The sequence below is a fragment of the Mastomys coucha genome, unplaced genomic scaffold (genome assembly GCF_008632895.1).
Source record: "Mastomys coucha isolate ucsf_1 unplaced genomic scaffold, UCSF_Mcou_1 pScaffold18, whole genome shotgun sequence".
NCBI classification, from domain to species: Eukaryota; Metazoa; Chordata; class Mammalia; order Rodentia; family Muridae; genus Mastomys; species Mastomys coucha.
The window spans coordinates 93943308-93958299 of NW_022196900.1; the positions used below are offsets into that span (position 1 = coordinate 93943308).

A 14992-nucleotide genomic window follows, 5' to 3' on the forward strand; every position below is an offset into this window, starting at 1 on the left:
TAAGAGCACCGTTTGCTCTTCCAGAGGCTCTGAGTTTAGTTTCCGGCACCCACATCAAAACAGCTCATAATCACCTTTAACTTCAGGGGATCCAACATTCTCTTTTGGCCTCCTGTACCACACATGGCAGGTGCTTGCACAGACACACATACATACACGCACATATAATAAAAAATAGATTGAAAAATTTATTTTATTTTTAATTTATTTTTATTTATGTACATTGGTGTTTTGACCGCATGTGTGTCTATGTGAGGGTGTCAGATCCCCTGGAACAGGAGTAGCAGATGCTTGTGAGCTGCCTTGAGGTTGCTGGGAATTGAACCCTGGTCCTCTGGAAGAGCAGCCAGTACTTAACTGCTGAGCCATCTCTCCAGCCCCGAAAATTTTATTTTCAAGATGATTTCTTTTTTATTATTTTAATTATATGTAAGTGGGTATGTGCTATGAGTGCAAGTGCCATGTGAAGGTATGTGCAGAGGGCTTTAATCCCTAAGCTGGAGTTATAGTCCAACGTGGGTGCTGGGACCCAAACTCGGGTCCTCAGCAAGAACAGAATGCATTCTTAACTACCGAGCAGTCTCTGCAGCACTAACCACTGAGCCATCTCTACAGCACACCCCACCCCTATCCATTCTTGAACAACTATGGTGAGCACCTGCTACGGACAGAGAGCTGGGGAAATGGCTGCTGGGCACAGCGCCAGAGGCCCTGCCTTGGTGGAACCCTCTAATGGAAGGGAGGATGGACAGATAAATGTACCAACAGAATAGAGTAGCCAGTGAGAGCCAGGAGGATGGGGAGGGAGTGAGAGGGAGCTAGCATGGATTCCAGACCTGGAGTGTGGCCTGGACAGGTCTCTAAAAGGTAACATTTGATCAGAAACTGGGGGAAGAGAGGAATGACTGATGGCATGTGTGGGTACAGGGAACAAAAAAGAGAACAGAGCAAGTGCCAAGGCCCTGGGGTAGGAAGAGCCTAAGCATTTTTGGATAGACTGGAGAAGGCAATATAGCTGAAAGAAAGAGAATGTAACAGGAGGTTGGCAGGTGTGTGTGTGTGTGTGTGTGTGTCTGTCTGTCTGTCTGTGCATCCGCCGGTTGCCATAGTGAGGGCCTTTTTTCTCACCTTTTGGTTGAAGGCAACAAAAAGGCCTGTACAGTAGGTTTAGGGAGTAGACATTCTCGTTATTGGCATCTCGTTTCAATAGAAGCTTGGGGAGCATACCCCAGCCTCCTTAGAGAAATCTGCAGGTGTGGACAGGCCCAGCCAGGTGAGACTGGCCTCAGAATTCTACAGGCAGGCCAGTGCCTGACAGCAGCAGGGCTGCCAGGAGCCAGTGAACCTGAGATGTAAGCCAGGCTGTGGACAGGAGGTGGCACGTGAACGCTGCGGGCAGTTGGCACCGGCTGTGCTCGGCAGTGTTCAGCCCCCAGGGGCCTTTCTTCTGGGTAGCTCTGCCTGGAAGCTGTTCCCACCACCAGCCTTGACCACACCTGACCTGAGGGTGAGGTGGGAGCACTTCCCGGAGGGATTCCTGGGTGCTCCCTGACGCGGCAGGGAGGCACTCCAGCCTCCAGGAGAGGCCCATTCTTGGGATGTTTTTAGGAGCCTGTAGGGAGTGTAGGGTCTGAGGGCCAAGCACTTGGAAGTGGGGAAGCCCATGTGTGGCTTCCCTGAAGGCCTTTATCTCAAGCATGCCCCTCCTCACTACTCCCTCCCGCCCCTCCACATGCCACAGGCCCTCCCCAAGCGCCTCTGAACCAAGCATGCCCTTCTACTTTGAGCCTATACCCCGCTCCACTTCACTCCACCAAACTTCTCAAGACCAGTTCCCTCTACCCCCTTAGGTAAGTGGGGGACCTCTCTGTGCACCCCCAGCCTCTGTCCTTCCATGTCACACCCCTTGTCACACTGCGTGGTCATCACTGGGTTGGTGGTTTGGACCCCACAGAGCTCAGAGAGCTCACGTAGTCCAGGCTAGCCTCAAACTCACTACATAACGGAGGATGACCTTGAACTCCTGATCCTCTTGCTTCTGCCTCCCAAGGTGTTGGGATTACAGGAGTACTCCAGCATACCCAGTGCATACGATCCTGGCAGTTATTCCTAAGGGCTTTGTGCATGTTGGGCAAATACTCTACCAGCTGACCCAACATATGCCCAGCCCTTTGTTTTTGATGATGTTGAGACAGGGTCTTGCTGTGCATCCCACTAGTCTGAAACTCATTATGTAGATCAGGCTAGCCCCTAACTCACAGTAGTCCCTTACCTCTGCCTTTGTCTCCCCAGTGTTGAGATTGCAGGCCACACCCGGTTTGCTTCGCCCCTCTATGTGGGCCCAGCAGATTAGAACTCAGGCAGCGGAGTTCAGGGTGATTTGAATTCAGTCTTAACGGGCAGGTCTGGCTGGTAATGCTGTCAATACTTGGGGAAACCAGGGCCACCCATCTAAAATGTGGCACGGTGGCCTGAAATCAAGGTGTCTGAGTGCCGGGTGTGGCTCTTTCTACCTCATTTCCAAGGCTCCCGAGATCCTGAGATCACATGTGTTCTCCTGTCCTGTCTGGCTAGAAGCAAATGGGCATAGATGCCAGCATAGCTAGGTGAGAGGGATGCTGAGGTGGCAGGCACCTCAAGGCCTCCTAGGGTAAGGTTAGCCAGCTTCAGGGTTCACTGTCCTCGATTCTCCATGCGCTCCGGGCTCCACTCGCCACGAGGCACGGTGGTGCACACCTGTGATCCCGGTTCTCTGGAGGCTGAGACAGGAGGATTCCCTACAGGATTTAGTCCAGCCTGGGCTCTACAGTTTCAGGCTAGCCAGGGTTTTATAGTGAAACTGTCTCAAAAAATAAAATAAAGTAAAATGATTTAAAAAAAAAAAAAACAAAGCAAAGCAAAATAACAATAATAAAAGTCACCAGCTTCCTGGCGTACACTGGTAGAGACCTTGTGCATGGATGATGGCGTTGCCCTGAAGATGCTGAAAGGAAAAGCAGCAGGCTGTGGATGCTGTTCAAAGCTACACTGTAAAGCTTCCAGTCCCAACTTCCTGCTCCCGGGGCTTTTGCCACAAGCCCCGATCCTCCTGGTGCTCCCTAATGCCCTAGCTGGAATGCAGCCTTTCCAGATCCTAGGCCTTGGGGAGCAGGTGTCAGGGGTCAAGCAGGGGTCTCCTGGCCCCTGTTGCTTAGCTAGTAAGAGCAGGTAAGCGGGAGCTAGCGAGATAGCTCAGCGGGTAAGAGCACTGACTGCTCTTCGGAAGTTCCTGAGTTCGGATCCCAGCAACCACATGGTGGCTCACAACCACCTATAATGAGATCGGACGCCCTCTTCTGGTGTGTCTGAAGACAGCTTCAGTGAACCCGAGCGTGCAGGGCAGGAGCAAACCTGGCAGGAGCGAGCAGGACCGGCAGAGGTCCTGAGTTCAATTCCCAGCAGCTACACACATGATGACTCACAGCCATCTGTATAGCTACAGTGTATTCATACACATAAAATAAATAAAATAAATTTTTTTTTTTTTTAAAAAAGAGCAGGTAAACCTGGAGCCCTGTGTTTCAAATGTAGATCCCATTAGCTGTGTGTCCTTGGCAGGCTACCTTACCTCTCTGTGCCTAGTTTCCTTACGTGTGAGTTGCAGTTTCCACTACTTGATAAGGATTTAAGTGTTCTATGTCTCATAAAGTCCTGAGGTCACCACCCCGTCGGTCCGTGCGCAGCGGCACTCTGTCAACCCTTGTCCTCCTTTGGGGGAGTGGATTCTTCCCAGCTGAGTGGCTGGCAGAGCTCCTACTGCCTCCTTGAGGGCCCAAGTGTGAGAAGCTGGCAGGCCTCCCGAGCGGCACGGGCACATGGGTCTGCCAGAGACGGCACAGCCACCTCTCTTCCGGGCCGGCGCCCCTCTCAGACTGCCAGGGGATTAAAGGCCTTTGTGTTCTGCTCGCCCGCCCCTGGCAGTTTGCACTGCAAACTGCTGCCCCGACAGATTCCTTTCCCCTCGACGGGACACTGGGCAGCGGGGGAGGGGGCGTCTTGGCCCTGTCCCTGTGGTCTGAGCTGGAGCAGGGGAAGCTGGCGAAGGGTCTTCCTAGGAACCCGCGGCACTGCAGAGGGGCTGAGGTAGGGCCATGTGGACCATGGGAGATGGAGACTAGTGGTCAGACCTACCCCCACTGTCTTTGGATTCTGATGAGGTGAGCTCACTCCAGCCCCAGATGCCTGGAGTCTTGCCCTGGGCAGCCATAGCTGCCCTGGGGACTGCTTGGAGGGGGAGGGGCTCAGAACTTCCTGACCAGCTGTGGGGGTGGAGGGGCTCAGTTCCAGACCTGGGCCAGGAAGACAGAGGCTGGGAGCTGGCCACCCAAGGCATGCGAAGAATGTCTCCAGAGAACCCCCCTCCCACCCCATTTCCCAACCTTCCTTAGCCTCAGAGCTGGCAGGTAGCTGGAGCAGAAACCCAGCTCTGTGGCTCACTCCAGCCTAGGCTCTGTCACTTAACCACCTCCCTCTTTCCAAACCAGGAGGTGAGCCCAGGCAGGAAGCTCACTCCCCACCTTTCGCACTGTGCCTCAGCCACGCCCACCCTCACTTCCCCTCTGACCTCCCTGTATGGTACCCACTTCAACACTTACTGAGTAACTGCGTCCACAACCTTAACAGTAGGCACTCACCTACTGTCCTCTCTGAACCTCTACGTTCTCATTTGTAAAATGGAAACATGTTCGCACAGGCAGGATGGAAGATCTTGGAGTTGGATGTAGTTTGGAATCCAGGAGTTTTTGAGTTTGAGAAAGGAGACATGTAGCACTCGCCACCTGTGAGGTGACATCCTCACAGCTGGGGCCACGCCCCACCATCAAACATATGAATATTGCTGCCAAAATCATGTAGTTGAGCTGGTTTCAGTGTCTCAAGCTTTAAAACTCAGCACTTGAGAGGTAGAGACAAGAAAATCTCAAGTCTGAGGCCAGCCTGGTCTACAGAGTGAGTTTCAGATCAGCCAGGGCTACACAGTGACTCCCTGTCTCAAAGACAAACAAAAACAAAAACATACTGGGTACAGTGTCTTATTCCTGCAGTTGCAACGCTGTGGGGCTGGAGGCAGGAGAGTCATGAGTTCTAGGTCATTCTTGTCTGCAGAGTGAGTTTGAGGCCAGTCTGGGAAACCTTGTCTCAAATACAAAACAACAAAATAGCTAGCCTGAGCTACACAGTGGGACCCTGTTTCCAGGAACAAGTGAAGGCACTCTTGGATTTTCCCTTTTTACAGGTGCAGAATTGGTGTCAATGTAACATCAGGCCTATGGAGGTTGCTACAAGGACAAATGGTTGCTCTATACAGTGTGTGGGAAGGGCTTGGCTTGAGAGAACCTTCATGAAGTCTGGGTCTGTGTGTGTGTGTGTGTGTGTGTGTGTGTGTGTGTGTGTAGAATCTGAACTCGGGTCCTCATGCTTAGTCAGCAAGCATCTTTCCCACTGGGTCACCTCCCCAGCCCCCCTCTGACTCTTACTGTCCTCTCTCATTGTACTCCTGTGGGTCAGCAGCTTTGATCCCAGCAGTCTTAGAAGCAGTTTATGGTATAACCTTTGAAAGGTTCACACTCAACATGTGGAAGCCCAGCATGCTCTGCCCTGTATGTACCTGTGTCCCCATGTTCCAGGCCTTGTCTGGCTTCTGTGCCTTACATGTCTCTTCACTCTGAGCGCATCCCAGTCAGCCTTGATTCCCTCCAACGCCTCATGGATGCTACAGAGGATGGCCTACTTTCTGTCCCTTCTTTCCTCTGGACTTCTACAGGCCTTAGATCTAGAGGTATCACTGTGTGTCCCCTGTCCTCACCAAGAAAACCTGGACATACACCCTGGGCTGCCTCCCACAAGTTCTTATTTGGTACCCTGCTTGTGTGTCACCTGCTTGGATTCAGAGAATAGCGGTCACTAGAGTCCACCTTACCTAGATCCTTGCCTCGAGGAGTTACTCCCAGAATGTTTGTTTGTAGCCACAGACTTTGGCCTTGGCCTGCATGAGTCAGCCACTCCCCTTCCCCCAGCAACCTACAGGTCTGGAAAATCCCCCTCTCCTCCTTCCTTGCTGGCTCGGATCTCCCTCCAGCCCTGCCTGAGTACTCCCATTCCTCTGGGAGGAAGCAGGGCTCCCGCATGGCCGGAGACAGGCTACGGGGCAGGAAGCCTGGGTTCTATTTCTGCCTGTGACCTTGGAGCTACCCATGGGCCTCCTTTGGACTTAAGGAACACACTCACACAGGCCCAGGCTGCTGCCAACCCAGCATCCTCTTGGGCCATTCAGGGGACTGGTCAGGTTGGAGATGGAGTCTGGGTAGCCATGGGCATTCTGGTACTGCTATCCTGATCGGCCTTGTAGTCTCTGTGAGGTGTAGCCCAGTGTTTTCGGCTTTGCCTGGTTAGCACAGAGCTTGAAGCACAGGTTAGCCCCGTGGTGATCTAGGCAAGGTCTGTGTGGAAGAGCCTCATACCTCACCACCTCAGAGGGTCTTTGTAAGCTGTCATTCTCTGGATGACATGCTTTATGCTGAAAGGAGATCTAAGAGGGACTTACCGGGTCCTTAGCACTCACTAGGGAGAGGTTAGGTTAGGTCTGGGAGCCAGACCACCAGCCCCTACAGCTAAGCCCATCTTTCTCGGCCCTGTTCTCTCCTTTCAGCACCTGCAGCCAGCTTCCGGTGGTCCTGGTGTGCAGGGAGCACTCTGTGAGGGGCTGACTCTGACCATCCTTAACTATCCCAAGGAAAGGCTAGGCTGGCCAGCTTTCAGACCCTTCTACCATCAGGTGTCCAGCCTCACTCTGCTCTTTCCAGAGCCTCTTTTTCCCTCTGGCTCCATTTTCCCTCCCAGATGTGAAACACAGCTGCCTTTGCATAGACAGTTTTTTTTTTTCAAATGAAGTCTCTGCCCCTGGCTGTCTTGCCTCCCCCTGGGGGCCCTGACTGCCCCTGGATACTCCGATACTGGGGAGGGAGCTACAGGGGAGAGAGCAGCTGGCACCGTCAACCTGGGTGTCTGGGGCTGGGGGACTTCTGACTCAGTGCCCTGTACCCTTGGCCTTCCTGCAGATGTGTGTTCCTGGCATGTTTTTTCTTGTTGAATCTCACTTTGCTATTTCCTGTCCGGTTCCAGGCTACTCCCTCCCCACCCCCTTCCTCCCTGCAAGAAGCCCTGGATCTTGCTTTAGCGGCAAGAGTTTCCTTTCCAGACAGCAGTGTCTAAGCGGTGCCAGGAATCCGTGCACCTCGTGCTTAGCCCCCATAGCCTTGCTCGAACGGGCACTGGGAGGGTGTGAGCATAACACCCTGACTTTTCCTAACTCGGGGAGACATAAGTATACCCTTTCTCAAAGCTCCTGTGCCCCTCATCAGCGTCCCTGCCCCAGCTCTAGCCTCTTAGTCCCCTGGTGTCAATCAAGTCCTGCTCAAGACTGACCCTCCAGCCACCTCTACTCTCAGGCAGGGAAGGAAGCGGAGGCTCTGATCTTGTTCTTATGTGGCTGCGCCTCTCAGAATCTCATGGGTATGCACAGCTCTGTCAAACCTGGGGTGAGATGCTGCCTCCAGGGCTCTGAGAAGGAGCCAGTAATCTGTTTTTCACCAGCTCTGGGGGGGGGGGGGGGGTGTTCTGCTTCTGTTTTGTGTTTTGGTGTGTTGTGATGGTGGTACTTGGGACCAAACCCAAGGCCTTGCACATTGAGGAAGGCAAGCGCTCAATCAGCGAACCACTGAGACATACCCTAGACAAGATGCTTTGTGTTTCTGAGGCAGGGCCTCAATGAGGCCCCTGCTGGCCTTGAACTCACGACCTTCTTGATTTTGCCTCTTGGGTGCTGCTGGTATTACAGGCATGTCCCATGTTCTGCTACCTCTCCTGGAGATTCTGAGGTCACATACCTGCATGCATAGGGACATAGTCTGCAAGCCCTTGGCTATGCCTGTGGACAGGAATGAGCCCTTAGGTGGTCAGGAGAGAAGGATCAGGTGGCGGCACAGCTCTTTGGCTATGAGGATCAGGCAGTAGAGTCATGTGGTGTCAGGTGAGGGCAGTACAGCTCTTATCCAAGGCTTAGTAGCCCAGCAAATGCAGTGACGAAGTGATGCTTGGTCCTGAACACACACGCACACAGACACACACACACACACACACACACACACACACACACACACACACACACAGAGAGATGGTGGCTGTGCTTGGCAGTTAGAATGAGCCTCAGCTGTCATGTGGATCAACTGGCAGCAGATAAAGATAGAGACAGGGGCCAGGCAGTGGTGGCGCACGCCTTTCATCCCAGCACTTGGGAGGTAGAGGCAGGCGGATTTCTGAGTTCGAGGCCAGCCTGGCCTACAGAGTGAGTTCCAGGACAGCCAGGGCTACAAGAAACCCCGTCTTGAAAAACAAAACAAAAGAAACAACAGCAACAACAACAAAAAGAGATGCAGGGATTTTGTATCCACTTATGGGAACGGAGGGTGGGAGAGGGTGCCACACAGAGTGAAGGAGAAAGCAGCAGTTTGCCCACAGTGTGTGTGTGTTTGAGACAAGGGTTTAGGTAGCCCAGACTGACCTCCACTTTGCTGTGTAGCCAAGGTCGACCTTGAACTGATTCTCTTGCTCCTACACTAAGTGTTGGAATTATAAATGTGAGCTGCTACACCAGGCTAATCTGCCTTCTTGTTACTGGGCAGTTGGAGGGGTGATAGCTAAGTAACACAGATGCAAGGGATCACAAGGGTTGGTTCCAGAAACCAGACAAGGAAGGGCATTGCTGCAGAAGGCCCTAGGGAACATGAACTGTATAGAATTGGGGATTTCACAAGGAACTGTGTCCCTCTGTCCAGTCACCGCTGAGCCTCCGCAGTGCCCGAAGCCCTTTCACCAGGGATTCTGAACTGTTCTGGGGTCACTGAATACCAAATGCCTGTGCCTGGGGCCTCCCAGCCTTTGGGCTCACTGGATATTTCCTCTCTTAGTTACCTGGACAACGCCTTTGAAAACATCTAGATATTGTCCAAGCAGATGCAGGTGTTCGCTGCCCACAGCCATTTCTTGGGAAAGCCTGGGTCCTGAGTCCCTGGATCTCTTGCTTAGCCCTGTGCTGTGCCACTGCTCTGAACCTCCCCCTGGCTTTCCCAGGACAGATGCCTCAGATGCACTTGAGCTTAACATTAGCCTGAGGTCGTGGGGAGTCGACGTCTGTCTTACCTCCATTTAGACACAAGCATTTAGCCGCAGGGCTTTATGTGCTCTGTGCTGCCTTGTGGCCAGGCTTGGACACCAGACCTGGGTGAGAAGGCCAAGGGCCCGAAGAGGGAGGAAGTCTCCCAGAAGTCTACGTCAATTCCCTTGCTTCTGCCCTTGTCCCTTCCACACTTAATCTGGCCACTCCTCTACCTGCTCATGTCTCTCCAGGTTACCTAATGTCCCCTTGTCTACTCTCCTGTCCTGGGTGTCCCTTCCCCTCTCCACTTTTTACCAAATGATCTTTCTTTTGCTGCCTGCTTTCTCCAAAGAGTCCTTGCGAATCTGCACGTTGGGCTCTGAGGCCTCCCGGGGGTTGGTGGGTCTTTGGGTAGCTGAGTCACAAAAAGTGACTCGTGGTTCTCAGCTGGTTCTCAGCTGGTACAACTAACAGTTGTTAGCTGTAGTGACGCTAACAACTGTGGGGGACTATTGGGATGAAATGTTGGGTCCCCTCTGAAAGGACAAAGAGAGAGGAGGGCCCTAGAGTTTGGCAGGTAACAGGAAAGGGTAACTCATGGGCTCTCATCTCCCATAGGTGACACATGGGCTGAGGGCCTACGATGGCCTTTCCCTCCCTGAGGACACAGAGACTGTCACAGCAGGCCGGTATGGCTGGACCTACTCATACCTCTCTGATGATGAAGACCTGCTGGCTGATGATGCATCAGGAGGTGAGCCATGTGTCCCCCTAACTAGGGATGGAGGGTTTCCAGGAACAGTTCTGGCTACAGAAAGTTCTATGAAACTCACCCCAGATAGGATCCTGAAGAGATGGCCCATAAATTGAGTGTGGTGGTATACACCTACTTAATTCCTGAACTTGGGAGGTGGAGGCAGGAGGGTCAGGAGTTCAAGCGTAGCCTCCATTATACATGAGTTTGAGACCAGCCTGTCATAAATGAGACCTTGTCTTAAAAACAACAACAAGAAACCACAAAAGAATAACACACATGGGGGCTGGAGAGATGGCCCAGCAGTTAAGAGCACTGACTGCTCTTCCAGAGGTTCTGAGTTCAATTCCCAGCAACCACACGGTGGCTCACAACCATCTGTAATGGGACCCAATGCCCTCTTCTGGTATGTCTGAAGACAGCGATAGTATATTCACCTACATAAAATAAATAAGTAAATCTCATTTTAAGAACAACACACACACAAAATAGACTAGGGCTGGCGAGATGGTGCAGCGGGTAAAGGTGCTTGCCGCCAATTCTCACGGCCTCAGTTCAGTCTCTAGAACCAGCATTGTAGAAGGAAGGAACCAGCTAGGACCTCCATGTGTTCACCGTGGCACACACGTGGTCGCAGACATACTCACACTAGAAGAAACAAACCAAAAAAGATGTGGGTGTGTATGCCCTGAACCCCTGACCTCATGATCCCAGGACTGGCCCATCTCTCTGACCCTAGGCTGGCCACCACTCCCCTCCGCAGCCTGAGGTCAGCAGGACCAAAGGGGAAAGTAGTTGACAGTTCACAGTTGAGGACACTTGTCATCCCTCCACCTTACCTCCTCCTTGTCCCTATTTGGGGGTCAGGCTGACCTGGCTCCTCTGCCCCACCCATTGGACAGACGGTCCCTGGAATTTGGGACCCCAGGCCATACACTATGATGGAGGCCTCCAAGCTCACTAGGCATGGGGTGTGGGTGGGGTAACTGTTCTGTGTTCTGTGTTCTGTGAACACCCTTCACCACTGCGCCAGGAGCTTACAATGCCTGGTACCACCACGCTGGTGCTCAGTGAGTATTTGTTGTTGCTGAGTTAAGTCTCTCTTTTTCTTGCAGATGGCCTCGGCAGTGGAGACGTGGGCAGCGGGGACTTCCAGATGGGTAAGTCGCTCAGGGGATCCCCAGAGCGGGCCTGTTGGTTGCAGTGGCCTCACCTCTTGGCTGAAGACCTAAGGGTCCTGTGGAGATGGTCCCCTTCCTGCTGAATGGCAATTGTGTGAGCTGATGGGCAAGTGCTGGTCGGCCTGAACCCTCTGGGGTCTGGCCAGCGGCTGGGCTTAGAGCCATCTGGCAGGCACAGGTGTGGATCCTGATGCCCGAGGTCTTGGTGTGTACGTATCATATCGGCTTGCCCTGGGACTGACACCCTTCCTGTGTAGGCAAGGATGGGTTGTCCCCCTTGACTTGACACTAGAATGCAACCCTTGAGATGTCCCTTGCAGACAGGCAAACCTGCAGCTTTTTCAGCTACTTCCAGCTTCATCTGGACCACACCCTTCACAGACCATCTCTGGCTCGGCCTCACTCCTCTCCTAACCTGCCTGTCAGCTCCCCCCACCCCCAGCTGGGGTCCTGCTCTGGCCATTCCTATTTCTCTATCCCTGTAGTAACTTCTGTCCACTCTCTCCTTGACTCCTCTACTCCACTTCTGCCACTGTCTCTCCCTCCCTCTCCCTCTGCCTTCTTTTTTTTTTTTTCAAGATTTATTTATTTATTATGTTAAGTACACTGTAGCTGTCTTCAGACACACCAGAAGAGGGCATCAGATCTCATTATGGGTGGTTGTGAGCCACCATGTGGTTGCTGGGATTTGAACTCATGACCTTCCGAAGAGCAGTCGGTGCTCTTTCCCACTGAGCCATCTCACCAGCCCTCCCTCTGCCTTCTTTATCTTTGCCACTGCCTAGACATTTCTCTGCTGTAAGCCCCCTCTGGTTCCTGTGTGTCCCTTCCCTGGTGTCTCTGGTCCTCTGTCTCCTTTGCTGGCTCTGCTCTTCCTGCCTGTCCGTCATCACTCTGCAGACCCCCCTCCCAGCCCATTCTTGACATTCAACCTTTCTCTCCTCTCTTCGGTCCTCTGTCCAGCCCACCTTGGCCAAGAGTCACACAGAAGGCCAGAGGCGGCCCTCTGTTGGCGGCCTCCCAACAGAGCCCCAGATTGGAACATATTGCTGGGACCCCACTGTTCTTCCTCTACGGTGGCGCCCAGGATGCAGCCAGGCTCTCTGGAGTTGGGAGCAGCTTGTCTGAACCTCTGTGCAGGCTGGCTCGATGCCCAGATAAGGGGTCCCAACCTGGAGACTCAGCCCAGTCACGATGAGGACTCTCCTAAGCAGGAATGGATGCTTGGAGCTGGGGTGGTTCACTAGAGGTTAGGCGTGTGTGTCTCGCACTCATCAGGACTCAGGGCAGCTTAATCTTCCTCCTCTCCTCCTCTGATCCCAGTGAATGCTTTACCTAGGGTCAGGAGGTCAGGTGGGGGAGGCCTGGTCAAGGCAGATGCCCAGAGCACCCCCTTCTCCCTCCCCAGGCAGTCTCATAGGTCCAGCCATCTCAGTCTGGGTGGGGCGTCGGCACAAGCCGCCTACCCACATGGATGGGGTGCTTGCCCTGCCTTGCCTCTGCTTTGAGACAAGGAGAGGGGTCAGGCTGGAGGACACCAGCCCTTCCCAGGCCCTGGTAGAAAGGGGCTTTGTGGCACCCTGACACTCTCCTCAGGAGTGGGCACATTCCTGGGCAGAGGCCTGGCCTCCTCACCCGAACTTGGCCATGGGCTGAGGCCAGGGGCCGGGGGTGGGGGCTCTCAATGGGCCTCTGTGCTTGCACACAAGAAGCCTCTGTGGTGGAGCTCGCAGCCCCACACTCCGCCCACGAGCTCCACCCACTCAGCACCCAGGAGCCCGGCCCCACCATTGGCTCCGGTTCAGAGCAGACACAAGCCTGCCCTGACAGTGTAGGATCTACTCCCGCACCTTGCCCAGGACCCCAGGGACCCTCTTAGCCCTAGCCAGAGGGAGAAAACCCTGGCTTGGGGGCCATGCACCTCTAGGCCCAAAAGATAGAGAGTAAAGTGGAAATCACCTCCCAAACCCCATGTCACATACATCCTGACCAGATGTCACATGTACACTTTAGTCTCAGGGCCTTGGCACTTGTCCATTCCCCTGTGTATAGTGTCTTCTTACAGACACTGCCCGTGGCTCACCCCTTTCCTTCAAAGAGACTCCTTCCTTGAACCTCCATGGAAAACTATACTCTCCCACCCTAGCAGGCTTGCTCCCCAGCCTCCTATTCATATAATCCACACATTCTTGCCCATTTGGTTTATTCTCTGCCCCACCCCCAACTATCAGATGCTCTCCCTGAGGGTGGGAACTTCCATTTGATGAGTCCCTTGCTGAACCCCTGCCCTAGAACACCACCCAGCACTCAGTAGGCCATTCATACGGCTTCTTACCTGAGTGCTTTTCTGGTCTAGGGCTCGTATGGGAGGTCTGAGTCAATAGTTCTTGTCATCATGCTCCCTTGTTGAGCTCCAGGTACCATATGGATCCTCACAGCAGCCCCTGGGATGGTCACTCTTGGCCTCAGGTTACAGGTGCAACATTAGAGCTCAGAAATGTCACAGGCCATCAGGGGCCATTCTGCTCCAGCAGTAGGGCCATTAAATAGTGAGCTGTCCTACCCCCACACGGTGGCATAATGGAGAGTGTTCTGAGCATTGTGCATACACTTCAGATTACTTGGTGACTCTTGATAACCTGGTATTTATAACCTGTGCTGAAACTCACACGTACACAAAAATATCCTGCACATGATAGACTTAAGAAATTATTGGGAAGCTGAGCATGGTGGCACGTACCTTTGATTCCAGTATTCTGGGGGTAGAGGCAGGAGCATCAGAAGTTTGTTCATCCTTGGATACGTATTGAATTTGATCTTATTCTGGGATACATGAAACCCAACCCCTCCTCCTCCTGCTGGCTGCCAACCTAGCTTTAGGTTAAGTGAGAGACGCCAGCTCAAGGGAGGAAGGTGGACTGATAGAGCAAGAAACCTCCTCCATGTCCTCTTCTGGCCTCTATTTGCTCATGGTCATGTGTACCTGCTTGCATGTGTTCTTATACATTACACACACGCAAGCACATGCACACACACACGAAGAAATAATTGGGAATGTGTGTTTATGTGTGTACATACCATCCTCTGTGTAATGTAGGCGTACTGTATAAATGATGTATAATGTAGGTATATTATATAAATGTGTAATGTAGGTGTATTGTATAGATGTGTAATGTAGGTGTATAGATGTGTAATGTAGGCATAGTATATAGATGTGTAATGTAGATGTATTGTATAGATGTGTAATATAGGTGTATTGTATAGATGTGTAATGTAGGTGTATTGTATAGATGTGTAATATAGGTGTATTGTATAGAGGTGTAATGTAGGTGTATTGTATAGATGTGTAATATAGGTGTATTGTATAGATGTGTAATGTAGGCATAGTGTATAGATGTGTAATATAGGTGTATTGTATAGATGTGTAATGTAGGTGTAGTGTACAGATGTGTAATGTAGGTGTAGTGTATAGTTGTGCAGTGTAGGCATAGTGTATAGATGTGTAATGTAAGTGTAGTGTACAGATGTGTAATGTAGGCATAGTGTACAGATGTGTAATGTAGGTGTATTGTAGAGATGTGTAATATAGGTGTATTGTAAGATGTGTAATGTAGGCATAGTGTATAGATGTGTAATATAGGTGTATTGTATAGATGTGTAATGTAGGTGTAGTGTACAGATGTGTAATGTAGGTGTAGTGTACAGATGTGTAATGTAGGTGTATTGTATAGATGTGTAATGTAGGTGTAGTGTATAGATGTGTAATGTAGGTGTATTGTAGAGATGGATTTGATTATTATTTGTCCAGCATCTGCTAGATGTGTATTTGTCAGGTGCTATGTGTATGCATGTGTGCGTGCGCACATG

At 52.1% G+C, this 14992-nt stretch overlaps 1 protein-coding gene across 1 annotated transcript in view; it reads left to right on the forward strand.

Annotated features, from left to right (window-relative positions):
* The window catches only part of Hspg2 (heparan sulfate proteoglycan 2), a 104176-nt gene that overhangs the window by 22929 nt on the left and 66255 nt on the right, over nucleotides 1-14992 (forward strand). Inside the window, exons 2-3 of the mRNA XM_031379124.1 lie at nucleotides 9809-9944; nucleotides 11060-11104. Coding sequence (XP_031234984.1) covers nucleotides 9809-9944; nucleotides 11060-11104 — 181 coding nt within the window. The remainder of the gene's footprint in view (nucleotides 1-9808; nucleotides 9945-11059; nucleotides 11105-14992) is intronic.